Genomic DNA, 14,203 nt, shown 5'->3' on the forward strand with positions numbered 1-14,203 from the left:
GATACCATCATCCTCTCGGGCCCCCCAACCTAGGTGGGTGTCATCCTCAACTCCTCACTCTCTCATCCTCCTATGTCCAGTCAATTGTGAAGTCCAGTCATTTCTGCCTTTGCAACATTTCTGATATATGCCTCCTTCTCTCTGCTTACAGAGAAGTGCCACGGCTCTGGTATAGTTCCTTATGTTCTCATATCTGGACTATTGCATTAACCTGCTGGGTGGTCTCCCTGCCTCCCGCCTCTCCCCATTCTAATCCGTCCTTTACTCAGCTGTCAAAATGACCCTCCTAAAATGTAGATCTGACCCTATCATCCCCCTATTATCTCCAGCCTCCTCTTGGGCTCTGACCCCGTCCCCCTCCTATTGCCTCCAGTACCCTGCCCCAGGGCTCATCCCTTTGCCTTCCCAGATTTCCAACGTCTCTCTCTTCAAGGCCTCCTCATTTGCTTAGAAATGTGTTCAAGCCTCCCAGGTCCTTAGGAACCCTAACCACCCTTTCATGCCTTCCAGCTCCGAGTGCTGAGTTCAAAGGGAAGCCTTGTGCCTTCAGAGCTAACAGGGAGGGATCCAGAATGAGAGACAGGGCACGCTGGCTTTAGGTCTCTTCCACCAGGGCAGGGCAGGGGATACTACTGGGTACCATACGTCTGGATGTCAGCAAGGCACTTGGCCAAGTCTCCCATGACCTCCCAAGATGGAGAAGGAGCTGGAAGATGGCATAGCAAGAGGGACTGAATGGGGAGTCATTATTGGGTCTGTGTTAGCATGGTGCAGAAAGTCTCCAGTGGCGTTCCCTGGACATCTGTGTGGATTCCCACGCTAGTTAACATTTTTATCAATGACTTGAATGAAGTTTGGAGGCTCCCTCAGAGAAGGAAGTCTGTGGAGGACATGAAGCCAGGAAGGATCAATAAGGGGGGACACACTGTGACAGAGTCCAGACCCACCAAAAGGCGAGAGACCTCAGGCTGTATGGCAAGGCCCCTGGAGAAGCACAGAGTCGGGGAAAGGGGTGGTGATTCAGGGTTGAGCCGTCCTGGGGACCTGGATTCTGGGGTGAGGGTGAGCTCAAGGGCATGGATGAAATGGCTCAGCCAAGGAAGTGAGAACAAAAGAGGCATGTGTGTATGTGCACGTATAGCGTATGTGTGTGCACACATGTGTGTTGTATGTGTGTTGTATGGTATGCACGTGTGGGTGAATAGAAGAGGGGAGGGTTGGGAACACAAAGGAGGCAGCATTGATGATCATGATGAAGATGATGGTGATGAAGGTGATGATGATGAAGATGATGGTGGAGATGGTAGTGATAAGTCATTTTATTTGAGAGCAGATCTGGCGTGTCACTGGTAAAGGGAATTTCCAAGGAGAAGATTCTCTCCACTGAGGAAGAACAGCCCCCCCTTTAGCGTCTTGGCGTTACTTGCCGGGGGCCCTGAGGCAACTTGCTAAAACTCGCCCAGCCACTTAGGTGTTAGAGGGAGGGCTGGAGGCCAGGTCTGCCTGGCTCTAACCATTGCCCCGTGCTGCCCCTACAGCAATGGCTGATGCCTGGGTCACAAGCAACCCTCATGAAGTGGATGGTTGTACTCTGGTTATTCCTGTTTTATAAATGAGTTCACTGATGCTCAGACGGGTGAAAGGACTTTCCCAAAGTTGCACAGAGGCTGAGGGGCAGAGCTGGGCCTTGAACCCAGGGCCAGAGCCATATGACTGGACAAATTCAAGAAGAGAAGCATGGAGAATGGTGGTCAAGGAAGAGTGTGGGAGCCTTCCAGAACCGATGGGATGACAAGTCAGGATGTGGTAGCTGAAGCCCATGAGGAGGATAGGGGCCCGCAGGGCACGCTAACAGACTGAGCCTGGCGCCCACTTGGAGGGAAGAAGGGAGGGTTTGAAAGCCAAGGAGGAGGCTTGAAAGCTAAGAAGGAGGCTCGAATGAGGAGACATTTGAAAGAAGGACAGGTTTCCAAGAGATGGTGCCAGAGTATGGGTCTCCCAGGGGTGATGGAGGCAAGGATGCCGGCCCTTCCCATTGGCCACAGTTGTTTGCTTGTGTGTGTGTGTGTGTGTGTGTGTGTGTGTGTGTGTGTGTGTGTGTGTGTGTGTGTGTGTGTGCCAGGGGGGTATGGAGGCTAGTGTGCGGAGTTGGGACAAGGAGATGCCAGGAGAGGTGGAGGAGATGACTCCCAAGAGAACAGGGCCACAAGTCTGAGGTGAGGCGGGTGGAGACACAGGCCAGCTGCAACAGGGCTGTCTGCAGTGAGATGCTGGGGGTGGGTTGGGGTGGTCTGAGTGCCAGGAGAAGGAGGGAGGCTATGGTAAAGAAGGCAGAGAGAACAGCTAGTAGGGAGTCTTGGGGAGGAGAAATACCAGACCAGAGTGGCCTTCCCCTGCCTCCATATTGTCCCAGTCCCACTGAAGCCAGGCTAATGCTCCTAAAATCTCATGCGCACCCTGACAAATCCTGCAGCTTTCCACCTAGGCACCTGGCTTGGGATACTTCTTTTTTGGCATTCCCCGCACTCTCCAGGGGCCAGCCCCAATGCTGCTTCCTCCTCTGTGAGGCCAACCCTGATTTCCCCAGCTCAGAATATTCCCTCCCTCCTCTGGCTTCTGTCATCCACTTCGCTGGAGGATGGATATCTGAGCCCATAAGCCCATCTTCCTATTAAGTGGTAAGCTCACCCAGGTCAGGGCCCATCTTATTCATTGATGTTTCCCTCACCCCCTTCTCTATCTCCCTCAGTGCCCAGCATCAGAACTTGCAAATGAAGGGGGGCAGGAAAATCTGCTGGGGCAGATGGAATACCAAGAGCCTGCCTGTCCTCCAGATATACCCGAGCAAGTGCCCAGATGTGGGGAAACTGTCTTCCTGGAGCCTTCTCTCTGGCTTAGCTGGAGCTTAAACTCTGTGGAAGAGAACACCATGACCCAGCTGGACAGGGCAGTGGTGCCACAGGGTGGAGGGCCTTGAATGTCAGGCCAATGAATCCAAAATCTCTCTAGGAAACAGGGTACAATGGAGAGACTGACTGACCAGCTAAGAGTGTGAGGAAGGTCAGTTAAGTCTGGCACTGAGCGGGGATGAGGGAAAGCCAGGAACTGTTAGTGCTGGAGTGGGTTGGCCCCTCTTTGTAGAATCCCAGGACGTGGAAGGGCCCTTCGATGTTGCCCAGGCCAGCCTTCTCATTTTACACACTGGAAAACTGAGGCCCAGGAAGGCCCAAGGAGGGGGCAGGAATGTCAAAGGCCATACAGAGTCTGACACGTGCATGTTTGTTTGGTGGTAGATGTGCGTGGGATGGGGGAGAGCACTCACCATTACTTTTCCAGATGACGTCCACTTGCTTTTCTGTGCGGACTCGAGCGGACAGCGTAGCTGTGTCCCCAGCATTCACGGTGTGAGTCACCTTGTCTGGGAGCAGGTGGGCTGAGAGCCCAGGGTGAGGTCAGGAGGGAGGTCTGGCCAGCATCGGCCCCAAGCCCCCATTTTAGCCCTCTCCACACCCCCTGTTTCAGCTTACCCCCAGGACTATTGTGTACATAGATTACACGTGTGCGCCGGGCCCCAGTCCCGCCGATGCAGGAAAACACACCAACGAGGTCGGAGGGCTGGGAAAAGCCTCGAAGGGTGATGTGACGAGATCCGTTCCTTGTAGAGTGGAGGGGTTGTCGGGGTGGGAAGGCCCGAACAATTCGGTCATCCTTCTCCAGAAGCAGCGGAGGGTCCCAGACATCTAGGCCCCGCCCTGCCCCGGGCTCCCCAGACACACAGGTCAGAAAAAAACGTTGGGGGTCTGTGAGGCGAAGGTCCGCCAGCAGGGTAAGGTCCATGGCTGCGCCTAGGGTCCGAGACAGGAGACTGAGCCCCTGACCCAGCTGACCCCTACCCTGCCTTCTCACCTTACCCCGATGACCAGGACTCTTTCTGAAGGGCCCCAACCACTGGTTGAACCTGATGGACCAGGACCCCATCATCCCCACAGAGCCCAGGCCATCCTCAGCTTCTGCTGAGAGGGGGCCGACAGGAGAGAAAATAGGCCAGAGGTTTGGTTCTGGGGGTTAGACTTACCTGCATAGGAGGTGAGGAAGATGAGGAGAAGAAGGGGGCCTATTTGGCCCATGGCCTAGAGCTAGTCAGGCCAGGACTCCGGTGTGCGGCCCGATTTGGTTCTGGATGTACAGAAGGCCTTCTTTCTGCTTTCCTTTCGTTCACAGGGGGGTTCTGTATTGGTCTAGATCTCTGCCCATCAGTGTGGATGGGTCAGAACGTGTGTGAACACAGAGTGGGTGTGTAGCTGCGCCAGTGAGTGTCTCTGCCCACCAATGTGTGTGTCTCCATCAGTGGTTGTGGGTCAGTGTGTGTATGTTGATGCTGGTGCCTGGGTTGCTGTGTCCTGGTCCTCCTCTCTGGGCCCCAGGAGGAAATGAGGCCGCTGGGGCTGGTGGGGTGGGGAGTGAGAGGGGGAAGGGAAGTTGTAGAGGGAGGGTCTGGAACCTCTGAAACCTGGGGTTCCCTTCCTTTTTCAGGGCCTGCTGGTGTTCCCCATGGCGTAGGGGAAGGGGTTCAGTGCCCAGGCTGGTCAGAAAAACAAGGAGGAACCCCCTAGGACAGCGGGTACCCTCCAGAGCAGGGGGCACCACGATGCCCCCTCCCTCTCCTTCTCCAGCCGGCCACCCTGCCCCCTCCCAGCCCCTAGGCAGGAAAAGGAGGAAACAGGCTGGGCTTCCGACCATTCAGGGGGAGGGATAGGGGCAGGGAGAGGGGGAGGGGAAGAGCCATTGTCCTGGCCCGGGAGGGGGCGGGCAGAATACATAGGAGAGTCCACTTCCCTCCCGCCTCAATGCACTGAGGGGCCATTCTCGGGGTTGTCCTCTGGGCCAGCCCAGCTGGGGAGAACGTCCCACACCCTCACTCCAGTTCGGGCTGTCAGATACCCCTTCTCCAGCACACCCACAGACACGGACACGCCTCGAACACGGGAGGTGCCCGCTAACCACTGGTTCAATGATCAATCAGAGCTCTACGGCTACCTGGGGCCCCAAGCAGCAGCGTCTCCCTGGCCCCGCCCACTGCCTCAGGCCCGCCCCTCACTCCTGGCCGGCCATTGGCGGCCTGGGAGGGTGGGCGGAGCCTTCGCCCCCGCCTCGGCCCAGGTAGGGCTCCGCCCCCAGACCCAGGTAGATCCCTGCCCAGGTAGGACCCCGCCCCCATCCGTTTGCCCGGAAGTGTGGCTCTGGAGGCGCAGGTACGGCGGTCTCGAGGAGGGGAGGAGAGCTGGGTTCTCCGGCACTTGGTAACGGTACATAGGAGTGAGTGGGTCCTTGGGTGGTTGTATGTGCGTGTGCATGTGCGTGTGCGTGTATACGCGCACTTATTGCCCTGGCGGGGGAGGGGGGGCGGGGCTGCCAGTGTGTGTCTCTGGGGTGGATCGCTGGGTATCGGTGGGCATGAGGGCTTGGGGGGGCATTGGGTCCTTGCTCCGGGGTAATGGTCAGTGCGTGCTAGTGTATTCCGGGCTGCGGGGGCGGGACGTGGTGGTCGTGGTTCCTGGGGGGCTGGGGCTGGGGGATCCCTCCGCAGTGACAGCTTTAGGCTTCCACAGTTAGGCTCCTTGATTGTCTTCCTCCTGGGGGCTCTCCCGGGCACCTGCTGATTCCTGGGTCTTAACCTTCATCTTCAAAACCAACCCCTTTGAGTTTGTGTCTCCGAGGGGCGCTCATGTCTTCAGTGTATCTCAGTGTTTTCTGTTCTGTTTGGGTGCAGAGCACGTGGTAGGACAGGGAGGGGCCCAGGGCTTCCCTTGAAGTTTTGTCCCAGAGGATTTGGAGATTCTCAAGGCAGGGATTTGGGGTATGTGTGTGCCCTGAGCCCCCCAGACTGCCAAGGCTTAGTGGGGTGAAGATGACTGTACTCCTGAGGGGTGTTGCTAGGACTGCCATCCCTCCTTTCATCTAGTTCCCAATTTTTCTTCCCCCTGGCATCCCTTCTCTTAAGCTTCTTGCAAAGCCTAGGAACTGAGCTAGGAGTTGGGATTTCAGTGACCAGAACAAGTGATCCCTTCCCTGAAGGAGCTTATATTCCACTAGGGATACAGCTAGGGAAATACCAGGTGGCATGAGGAGGGATGGAGCACTAATGGGGTGGGGAGCCAGAAAGACTTCCTGGAGGAAGTGGCACCTTAGATAAGCACTAAAGGAAGGGTTCCTATAGAGACAGAAGGAGGGCAGGAGGGCATACCAGGCATGACTGACGGCTGATGTAAAGGGTCAAAGATGGAAAATGGAAAACTGAGTCTGGAGAAACAAGTGGGCCCTCATGTTTATAAGGTTAAGCATGTGAACCAAAGTGATACGGAATCACCATGGAGAAACAAGCAGGTTAGAGCCAGAGTATAAGGCCTCTAGGGGCAATAGGGAGGCCCTGAGGTTTCTTGAGCAGCAGAATTATGTCTGTGCCTTGGGAAGATGATTTTGTCAGCTGGGTGGAGAATGAATTGGAGAGGGAGAGTTGTGGAAGCCAGGAGAATGAGAGAAGTTATCATAATTATATTTAATATAGTGCTTTGACAAATGTTTGCAAAGTGCCTTATATATGTTAACCCATTTGAACTTCACAAGAACCCCGGGAGGTTATTGTAATAGTCAGTCCACAAGACTTATTAAGTACCTACTGTGTACCAGGCACTGTGCTAAACCTTGAGGGTACAAAGAAAAGGTAAACACCAGCCCCTGCTCCCAGGAAACATGAAAACAATTTATATATAGTATAAGGTATATAATATATAGCCTAGGAATGATGTATAATATAGATATCTATTATAGATATATGTGAGAGAGCAACATTTATATATATATATATACATATATATGCACATATATATGTAACATATGTAAAGGGTAAATTGGAGGTAATAGGCAGAGAGAATGCACTAGCATTAAGGGTTATGGGGGAAGGCTTCTTATAGAGGGTAGGATTTTAGCTGAAACTTAGGGGAAGCCAGGAAAGCTGGGAGGCATGAATGGGGAGGGAGGGAGTTTAAGGTAAGAGAGACTACAATGAAATTGCCTGGACCTGGGAGGTGTGACTTGGTTGAATAACAGTAAGGAGGTGCTAGTGTCCCCAGGACCAGAGGACTTGGTGAGGAGGAGGGGGATCCAAGGAGGAAGAAGATAGGAAGCAGTCAGGTTATGGAGGGCTCTAAAACCTAGATAGGATTTTCTATTTGATCCTAGAGGTAATCCACTGGAATTGACTGGATGGGGCATCATGGGGATTTGAGAGATGGTCTGACTTTCTCTTTAGGAGGTCAGCTTGGCAGCTAAGTGTAAGATGGAGTGGAAATAGGGAAAGACTTGGGATAGGGGGTTATTCCAGGTATGAGGTGATGAGGGCTGGCACCAGAGAGGTAACAGTGGCAGAGGAGAGAAAGATGTTACAAAGGTAAAATTTTCAGGTCTTTTCCACTCCTTGGATATGAAGGGCGAGAATGAGGCAGGGGTCAAGGAGGACACATAGGTTTTGATCCTGGGTAACCTGGAGGCTGGTGATGCCCTTGAAAGCCATAGGAAAGTTAGGAAGAAGGGAGGGTTTGGTTATGAGAAGATATTGAGTTCACTTTTGGACATGTTGAGTTTAAGATGTCCATGAGGTATCTAGTTTGAAATGTCCAATAGGCAAGTGGAGAAATGAGACTAGACGTCCGGGAAGAGGTAAGGGCTGGACAAATAAATCTGAGAATCGTTTACATAGAGATGACAGGTGAAACCATGGGAGCTGATGAGATCACCAAATGAAATAGTTTATCAGGAGGAGAGAGAATCTGTTCCAGAACTTTGGGAGACACACACAACTGATGGGCTTGATCTGGATGAAGATCCCGCAGAAGAGACAGAAGGAACAGTCTGCCAAGTAGGGGGAGAACCAGGAAAGAACAGTGTCATAAAAGAAAGAAGAGAATGTCAAGAAGATGGTGACCCTTGGCAGCAAGATCAAGAAGGATGAGAATTGAGAAAGGATCATTAAATTTAGTTACTAAGAGATCACTGGTACAAAAATGAACAATCTGGAAATATGCTATGTATGATAATACATGTGTAACCCAAATTGAATTACTTGCCAGCTCTCAGAGCTGGGAGGGAAAGGAAGAAGGGAGATAATTTGAATCATCTAACTTCGGAAAACTTATGTGGAAATTTATTACATGTAGTTGCTTAAAAAAAAGAGAGAGAGATCCCTGGTAACTCTGGAGGAAGCGTTTCAGTTGAATGAAAAGGTCTAAAGCAGTGGTTCCCAAACTTTTTTGGCCTACCACCCCCTTTCCAGAAAAAATATTACTTGGCACCCCCTGGAAATTAATTAAAAAAAAATCTTATTAGCAATAGGAAAGATAAATGCACCTGTGGCCATCACCGCTCCCCTGGATTGCTGCAGCACCCACCAGGGGGCAGTGGCACCCACTTTGGGAATCACTGGTCTAAAGCCAAACTGTTGAGAGTAAAAAGAAAGGGAGTGGAACTTCTGTGGACAGCCTACTCTTGTGATTTAGACACAAGGGAGAAGAGCTATAGGATGATAATAGGGATGGATGGATCAAATGAGGGTTTTTTGAGGATGAGGGAATTATGGGCATTTTTGTCTACAGGATAGAAACAACTATTAGGAAAATTGAAGATAAGTGAGAAAGCAGGGATGATAGAGGACTATCTGATGGAGAAGACAGGGAGAATGGGATTCTTGTATATGGAAATGATTTTGCTTTGGCAAAGAGAAGGGCGACTTCTTTCTGGGAGATTGATGGAGGGAAAAATGATGGAAGGCATCTGGAAAGAGAAGGAAACAAGCATTTATTATACATCTACTAGGTGCCCAGGGACACACAGTTAGTAAACATCTGAGGCTGGATTAGCACTAAAGTCTTCCTGACTCCAGGCTCAGCACTCTTATCTGTTGAGCCACCAACCTGCCTCAGTGGTAATGTGAGATAAGAAGGAAACTCTTACCAAATGATCTCAGTTTTTTCAGTGAAATATAAAGCTAGACTCCGACCCAGGAGAATGGAGGCTAGAGGAGCCCTGAGAGTTTTGAAGAGGGATGAAAAGTTTTGAAAGAGCCTCTGTGGAGGGTAGGACAGTGAGTGGATTAGGAAGCTGTGCAAGGACTTCCTTATCATAGTGAGGTCCCTGTTGAGATTATATGATATGAATTTGTAAGGGACCCAATCAGTACAGCTCTGTGATTTTCTCCAGCTTGAGTAGGGCTGGTAGCAGGAGATGGTGGGAGTAGTTCAAGGCTGAAGGCTTGGCAAGACAAGATTGATGATAGGGTAAGAGAACAAGAGGCTCTAGAAAGAAAGAAAGAGAGTGTAGAGTTGATCTGGTTCCCCAGAGGGTCAAGATGAGGAAGGGAGGAGAGTGTAGTTAGTATGGGGGTGCTGATCTGGAAAAGAACAGGGATCATCAGGTTGGAGAGACAGTGACAACAGAGCAGAGTTTAGGGTTGCAAGGCAGAAGGAGAGGCGGAATGACAACTCCTTGTGAGCAGATGAGGGAACTTCAGGATTCCAGAATATGAGGGTGATCCCTTTTGTGAATTTGTGAATGATGGCAAGATGATGGAAACGACGTGGAGGAAGTAAGGAGCCCAGGAACTGAAGATAAGGGGCTTGTGGGAGTATCAATGTGAATATCAACAATCAAAGACACCTAGTGTGAAGGCAGGAGTTAGGAAGAATAGAAAGATTGTGAGCGAGGTACTGAACTCCTGGAGGAAGGAAGGGAATGGCCTGGAGGGTGGCAGTCAGTAACCACCAGGATTTTGATTGGGTGATAGACAGGTGCGGATTGAGTAAACCTCAAACCAAGCAACCGAGTGACGGTAGGAGAGGGAGAACCTGGAAGTGGCATTCTGACTTTTCCGTCTTAGTTGTGAATTGAGAAAAAGAATAAAAGTACAACTAGTGCTGGAAAGGGTATGTGAGCAGGTTGTGTTACCAAGAGGGAGCCGAGTCATCATGAGAACCAGAAGATAAAGGAGCTGGGGAAGGAAAAGTTTGAAGATGAAAGTAAATTTGTTACCAACAGAGCAGAAGGGACATGGGAGTCTTAGAATGGGAGTTGGGGGTGGGGGAAGAATAAGGCAGAGGGGGCAGAGAGTGGTGCTTGAGTGATGACAACTCGGGGTTTGGAATCCCTGGGACGGAGAGGGTATGATCCGGGGAAGCCGGGTAATCATGTGAAGAAGATCTGAATGAACCAGAGCGGTGGCTAAGTGAGTGGAGAGTGGAGTGATGACAGAGATGCTGTGGGGGTGGAAGCAGCTAGATTTATTACCTGGTTAGATGTCTGTGTGTGTCTGTGTGTGGGGGGGGTGCCGATGGACAGGGAGGAGCTGAGGATGAGGTGGGAAACTTGGAGGGGAGGACAGAGACCGTGTGGGGGGAGGCTCCTACTCTTTTCAGACAGGCCTGATCCAGACTCCTTCCTTCCTAGATTTTTTGGGCCTGGAGATTTCAGTTTTCTCTCTGATTCACTGCTGAGGGTCAAAGGGCTGCCGGAGCCCTGTGGCCTCCTGGGTTCCAAGACTGGTCCCTGAGGTTGGCTGGCAAAGAAGGAGGCAGCTCTGGCTTCAGGATCATGACAGAAGCAAACACCAGTGAGTGTAGTGACAGGGGGTGGCGGGGAGCTGTGGGTACCACCTGCCACACTTGTTTTCTGTTTTCTGGGATTACTACCTCTATTCTGCACTGGGCACGAGATCCGAGAGGGGCAGGAGAGTGAGCAGATCACCTCTCCCTGGCCCTAATCTCATCCTGTCCTTTTCTCTTAGCCTGCTCTTGGTCATGCCCTTTTCTCTGACTTCTTTCTTCTCTTTGCCCTCAATAAGCCTTCCTTTTGGCAACTCCCCCCAGACCCCAAGGAGAGGCCCAAACCTGGCCTTAGCTTCTGGGTGATGCTCCTCAGCCTGTGTTTTTGTCTCCACAGCAAGCCCAGAGACCTCAATGACCTCGGCCATCCCAGAGGCAGGGGCTGCAGCTGGGACCAGGGCCTGGCCCGCTCTGGTTGGGGTTATTCTTGCGGCTGTGCTGCTCTCCCTCCTCATTGCGTTGGCTGCCAAGTGCCACGTCTGCCACCAGCACCGTGACAGCTATGGACATCACCCCCTCTCTGAGTCAGGGAAGATAGAACCTTTTGGGTTGCCACAGGACGATGACAAGGAGGATGATGGCTTCATTGAGGACAACTACATCCAGCCAGAGGCTGAGGAGTCTCAACTAAGAGGCCATGAGGTCCACTTCTCCCTCTGAGACAAGCCCCTTTCTCCCTGCCAGTTCTTCTCTTCCTTCCACTGTGCTCTGGGATGCCCAATAAACTCAGACCTGAAGACTGTGTAGACAGCTCTGCCCTGTCTGTGTCTGAGGGGGGTGGGAAGAAGCACACCAGGCACTGAGGGTATAAGGGAAGCATGGGCACAACGGATACCCTGGACACCAGGTGCAGGAGTATTGGCGGTATGGCAAATTCAGGGAGTGGTTGGTACTGCGTACCCTTTGGAGAGTTCCCAGCTTCACTGCAGCAGTGCCAGCACCCCATTAATCAACCTTTCCCCCTATCCTAGCCTGGCCAGAAGGGTGACACTTCTCTTCAGAGATAAGGAGAATTGGGGACCTTCTGCTTCCCTGCTCTTTGGGACCAGCCCAGATTCCTCCATCTTGTCCACAAGGATGGGGAGTGATCTCTGCTCCTGGAGAAAAAAGTTTAGGATCCATTGGAATGCCAAATTTCACAATAGAGGGATCAGAGGATCAGAGGATCATAGATTTAGAGCTGAAAGGCACCTCAGAAGTCAAGACACAGCTCTTTCATTTTACAGATGAGAAAACTGAGATAAAGAGCCTTGACTCAGAGTCATAGGGCTAATAAGTATCTGAGGCAGGATTAGAATTCAGGCCTTCTAGACTCTTGGGGAAAATCCTTGCTGACTTCCAGCTCAGTGAAGATCCAGCAAGAGCCCATCTCTGCTCTCTCCATCTAGATGCCTTGCTTTGATTGCAAGGCCATTGATCTTTGGGGAATGGGGGGAACTGCCAAAAGGAAGGCTCATTGAGGGCAAAGAGAAGAAAGTAAACCCTGAGGAGCCACTAGTGGCTCAGTAGATAGAAACTCTCTTGTTGGGAGTTCTTTAGTGGCCATGGCTTGGGTTGGGGTTTGGGTGGCCACTGAGGTGTCTTCCAGTTCTGAGATTCTGGAATCTGTGCTAAAAGGGGGTGAGGTGGGTAGCTCAGTGGATTGAGAGCCAGGCCTAGAGACGGGAGGTCCTGGGTTCAAATCTGGCCTTAGACACTTCCTAGCTGTGTGACCCTGGGCAAGTCACTTGACCCCCATTGCCTACCCTTACTGCTCTTCTGCCTTGGAGCCAATACTCAATATTGACTCCAAGACGGAAGGTGAGGGTTTAAAAAAACAACAACACATACACAAAAAAAGGGGGGAAGGTTCATCCGGTCCAACCTAGTCTGAGTGAATCCCTGCTGGCTGTTGTGGGGAATATTTTCCTCTCTAAGAACTCGGGAATCGTCTCTTTTATGATATTTCCTAGAATTTCCCCAGGACTCAAAGAGCAGTGACCTGGCCTGGAGTTATAAGAGAGTTGGGACCTCTGCCCACGACCAGTCCTCCAATGGTTTCTCCATTCTGGGAAGGCTTTCAGAGGAGCCTGACAATGGCTCAGTGGTCACATCCACCCACTGGCATTTTCAACTCCCAAGGATGGAATTCTGGGCCGAGCCTTGAATTCTTTTGTTCTGTGTTTTCCAGGCCCAAACCCAAACTCATTGGTAGAAGAAACAGAAGTAAAAAAAAGTAGGTCTAGGAGGTAGTTAGTGGCTCAGTAGTTAGGGCTCCAGGTCTAGAGGTGGGAGGTCCTGGATTCAAAATGGGCCTCAGACACTTCCTAGCTGGGCGACCCTGGGTAAGTCACTTAACCCCAATTGCCTGCCTAGCTGTTACCATTCTTCTGCCTTTGAATTGATACTTGGGACTGATTCTAAGACAGAAGGTCAGGGTTTAAAAAAAAAAATAGAGGGGGCAGCTGGGTAGCTCAGTGGAGTGAGAGTCAGGCCTAGAGACAGGAGGTCCTGGGTTCAAACCTGGCCTCAGCCACTTCCCAGCTGTGTGACCCTGGGCAAGTCACTTGACCCCCATTGCCCACCCTTACCAATCTTCCACCTATGAGACAATACACCGAAGTACAAGGGTTTAAAAAAAAATAGATCTGGGAAGTTCTACATTTTCCCTTTCATCTGTATGCATCATCCCATCCCCCATGATGGGTCTGTCCCTTCCTTGATCCTCCTCTCAGCTAGCATAGGAATGGGAAAAAACCAGCAATCAAGTGCTAACAGACTGCCCCAGGGCAGAGGCAGCTGGCATCTCAGGGCTTTCCGGGAGCCGTTGCTGCCCACAGGTGAGGAGGAGTGTTTCTGGACACCATGTCCTTGGACTCCAAGTGCCAGGACCCATGAGGGTCTGTGGTATGGGCACATTAGCTTCTGAATGCCAAGTTTGGGGAACAGCAGTAAGATCCTGGATAGAGGAGGTGGGATTGCTCTGTGGGCTGGCTCAGGCTTCTGTGGAAGGAGCCCCCTCTTTGTGCTGGGCCTGAAAGATGAGGGGTAACTGGCAAGATCTCAAGGGAGCAGGGAGTGGAGGAGAGGCTTGGGCCCTCAGTGGTGCTGCCCAATCCTTTTTATTTTTCTTCTCTTAAACCCTTCCTTTGTCTTAGTAACACCTCTGAGACAAAAGGGCAAAGGCTACGCATTTGGGGTTAAGTGACCTGCCTAGGATCACATAACTAGGAAGTGTCTGAGGCCAGACTGGAACCCAGAACTTCCCATCTCCTAGCACTTTGTGCCAACTAGTTGCCCCTTGCCCAATTCTTCATGGCCAGCCTCAACCCCACATGACTCTTTTTTTTAAACCCGTACCTTCTGCCTTAGAATCATTATTAAATATCAACTCCAAGGCAGAAGAGTGGTAAGGGCTAGGCAAATGGGGCTAAGTGACTTGCCCAGGGTCACACAGCTAGGCAGTATGTGAAGCCAGATCGGAATCCAAGACCTCTCATCTCTAGGCTTGGAGCTTTCTCCACTGAGCCACCTAGCTGCCCCCTGACCTGACTCTTACAGGACTGGGCTTTGCT

At 51.5% G+C, this 14,203-nt stretch overlaps 2 protein-coding genes across 5 annotated transcripts in view; one reads left to right on the forward strand and one right to left on the reverse strand.

The window, feature by feature from the left end:
- Positions 1-4,622, reverse strand: part of TIE1 (tyrosine kinase with immunoglobulin like and EGF like domains 1) — a 28,219-nt gene extending 23,597 nt beyond the window's left edge. Inside the window, exons 1-3 of the mRNA XM_044676553.1 lie at positions 4,076-4,622; positions 3,528-3,845; positions 3,323-3,433 (exon numbers count right to left, since the gene is read on the reverse strand). Coding sequence (XP_044532488.1) covers positions 3,323-3,433; positions 3,528-3,845; positions 4,076-4,127 — 481 coding nt within the window. The 5' untranslated portion in view covers positions 4,128-4,622. The remainder of the gene's footprint in view (positions 1-3,322; positions 3,434-3,527; positions 3,846-4,075) is intronic.
- Positions 4,623-4,854: 232 nt separating this feature from the next.
- On the forward strand, positions 4,855-11,395 carry C4H1orf210 (chromosome 4 C1orf210 homolog). Of its 4 annotated transcripts, none has more exons than XM_044672119.1 (3): positions 4,855-5,160; positions 10,495-10,657; positions 10,987-11,395. In XM_044672119.1, exons 2-3 carry the CDS (start codon positions 10,639-10,641, stop codon positions 11,307-11,309), a joined length of 342 nt encoding a protein of 113 aa, XP_044528054.1. In that variant the 5' UTR covers positions 4,855-5,160; positions 10,495-10,638; the 3' UTR covers positions 11,310-11,395. The 4 variants fall into 4 exon arrangements, with proteins under 4 accessions (XP_044528054.1, XP_044528050.1, XP_044528053.1 ...); XM_044672115.1 differs by lacking the exon at positions 4,855-5,160 and adding an exon at positions 5,200-5,306; XM_044672118.1 differs by lacking the exon at positions 4,855-5,160 and adding an exon at positions 5,223-5,252.
- Positions 11,396-14,203: the final 2,808 nt, after the last annotated feature.

This window comes from Gracilinanus agilis, chromosome 4, assembly GCF_016433145.1.
Source record: "Gracilinanus agilis isolate LMUSP501 chromosome 4, AgileGrace, whole genome shotgun sequence".
NCBI classification, from domain to species: Eukaryota; Metazoa; Chordata; class Mammalia; order Didelphimorphia; family Didelphidae; genus Gracilinanus; species Gracilinanus agilis.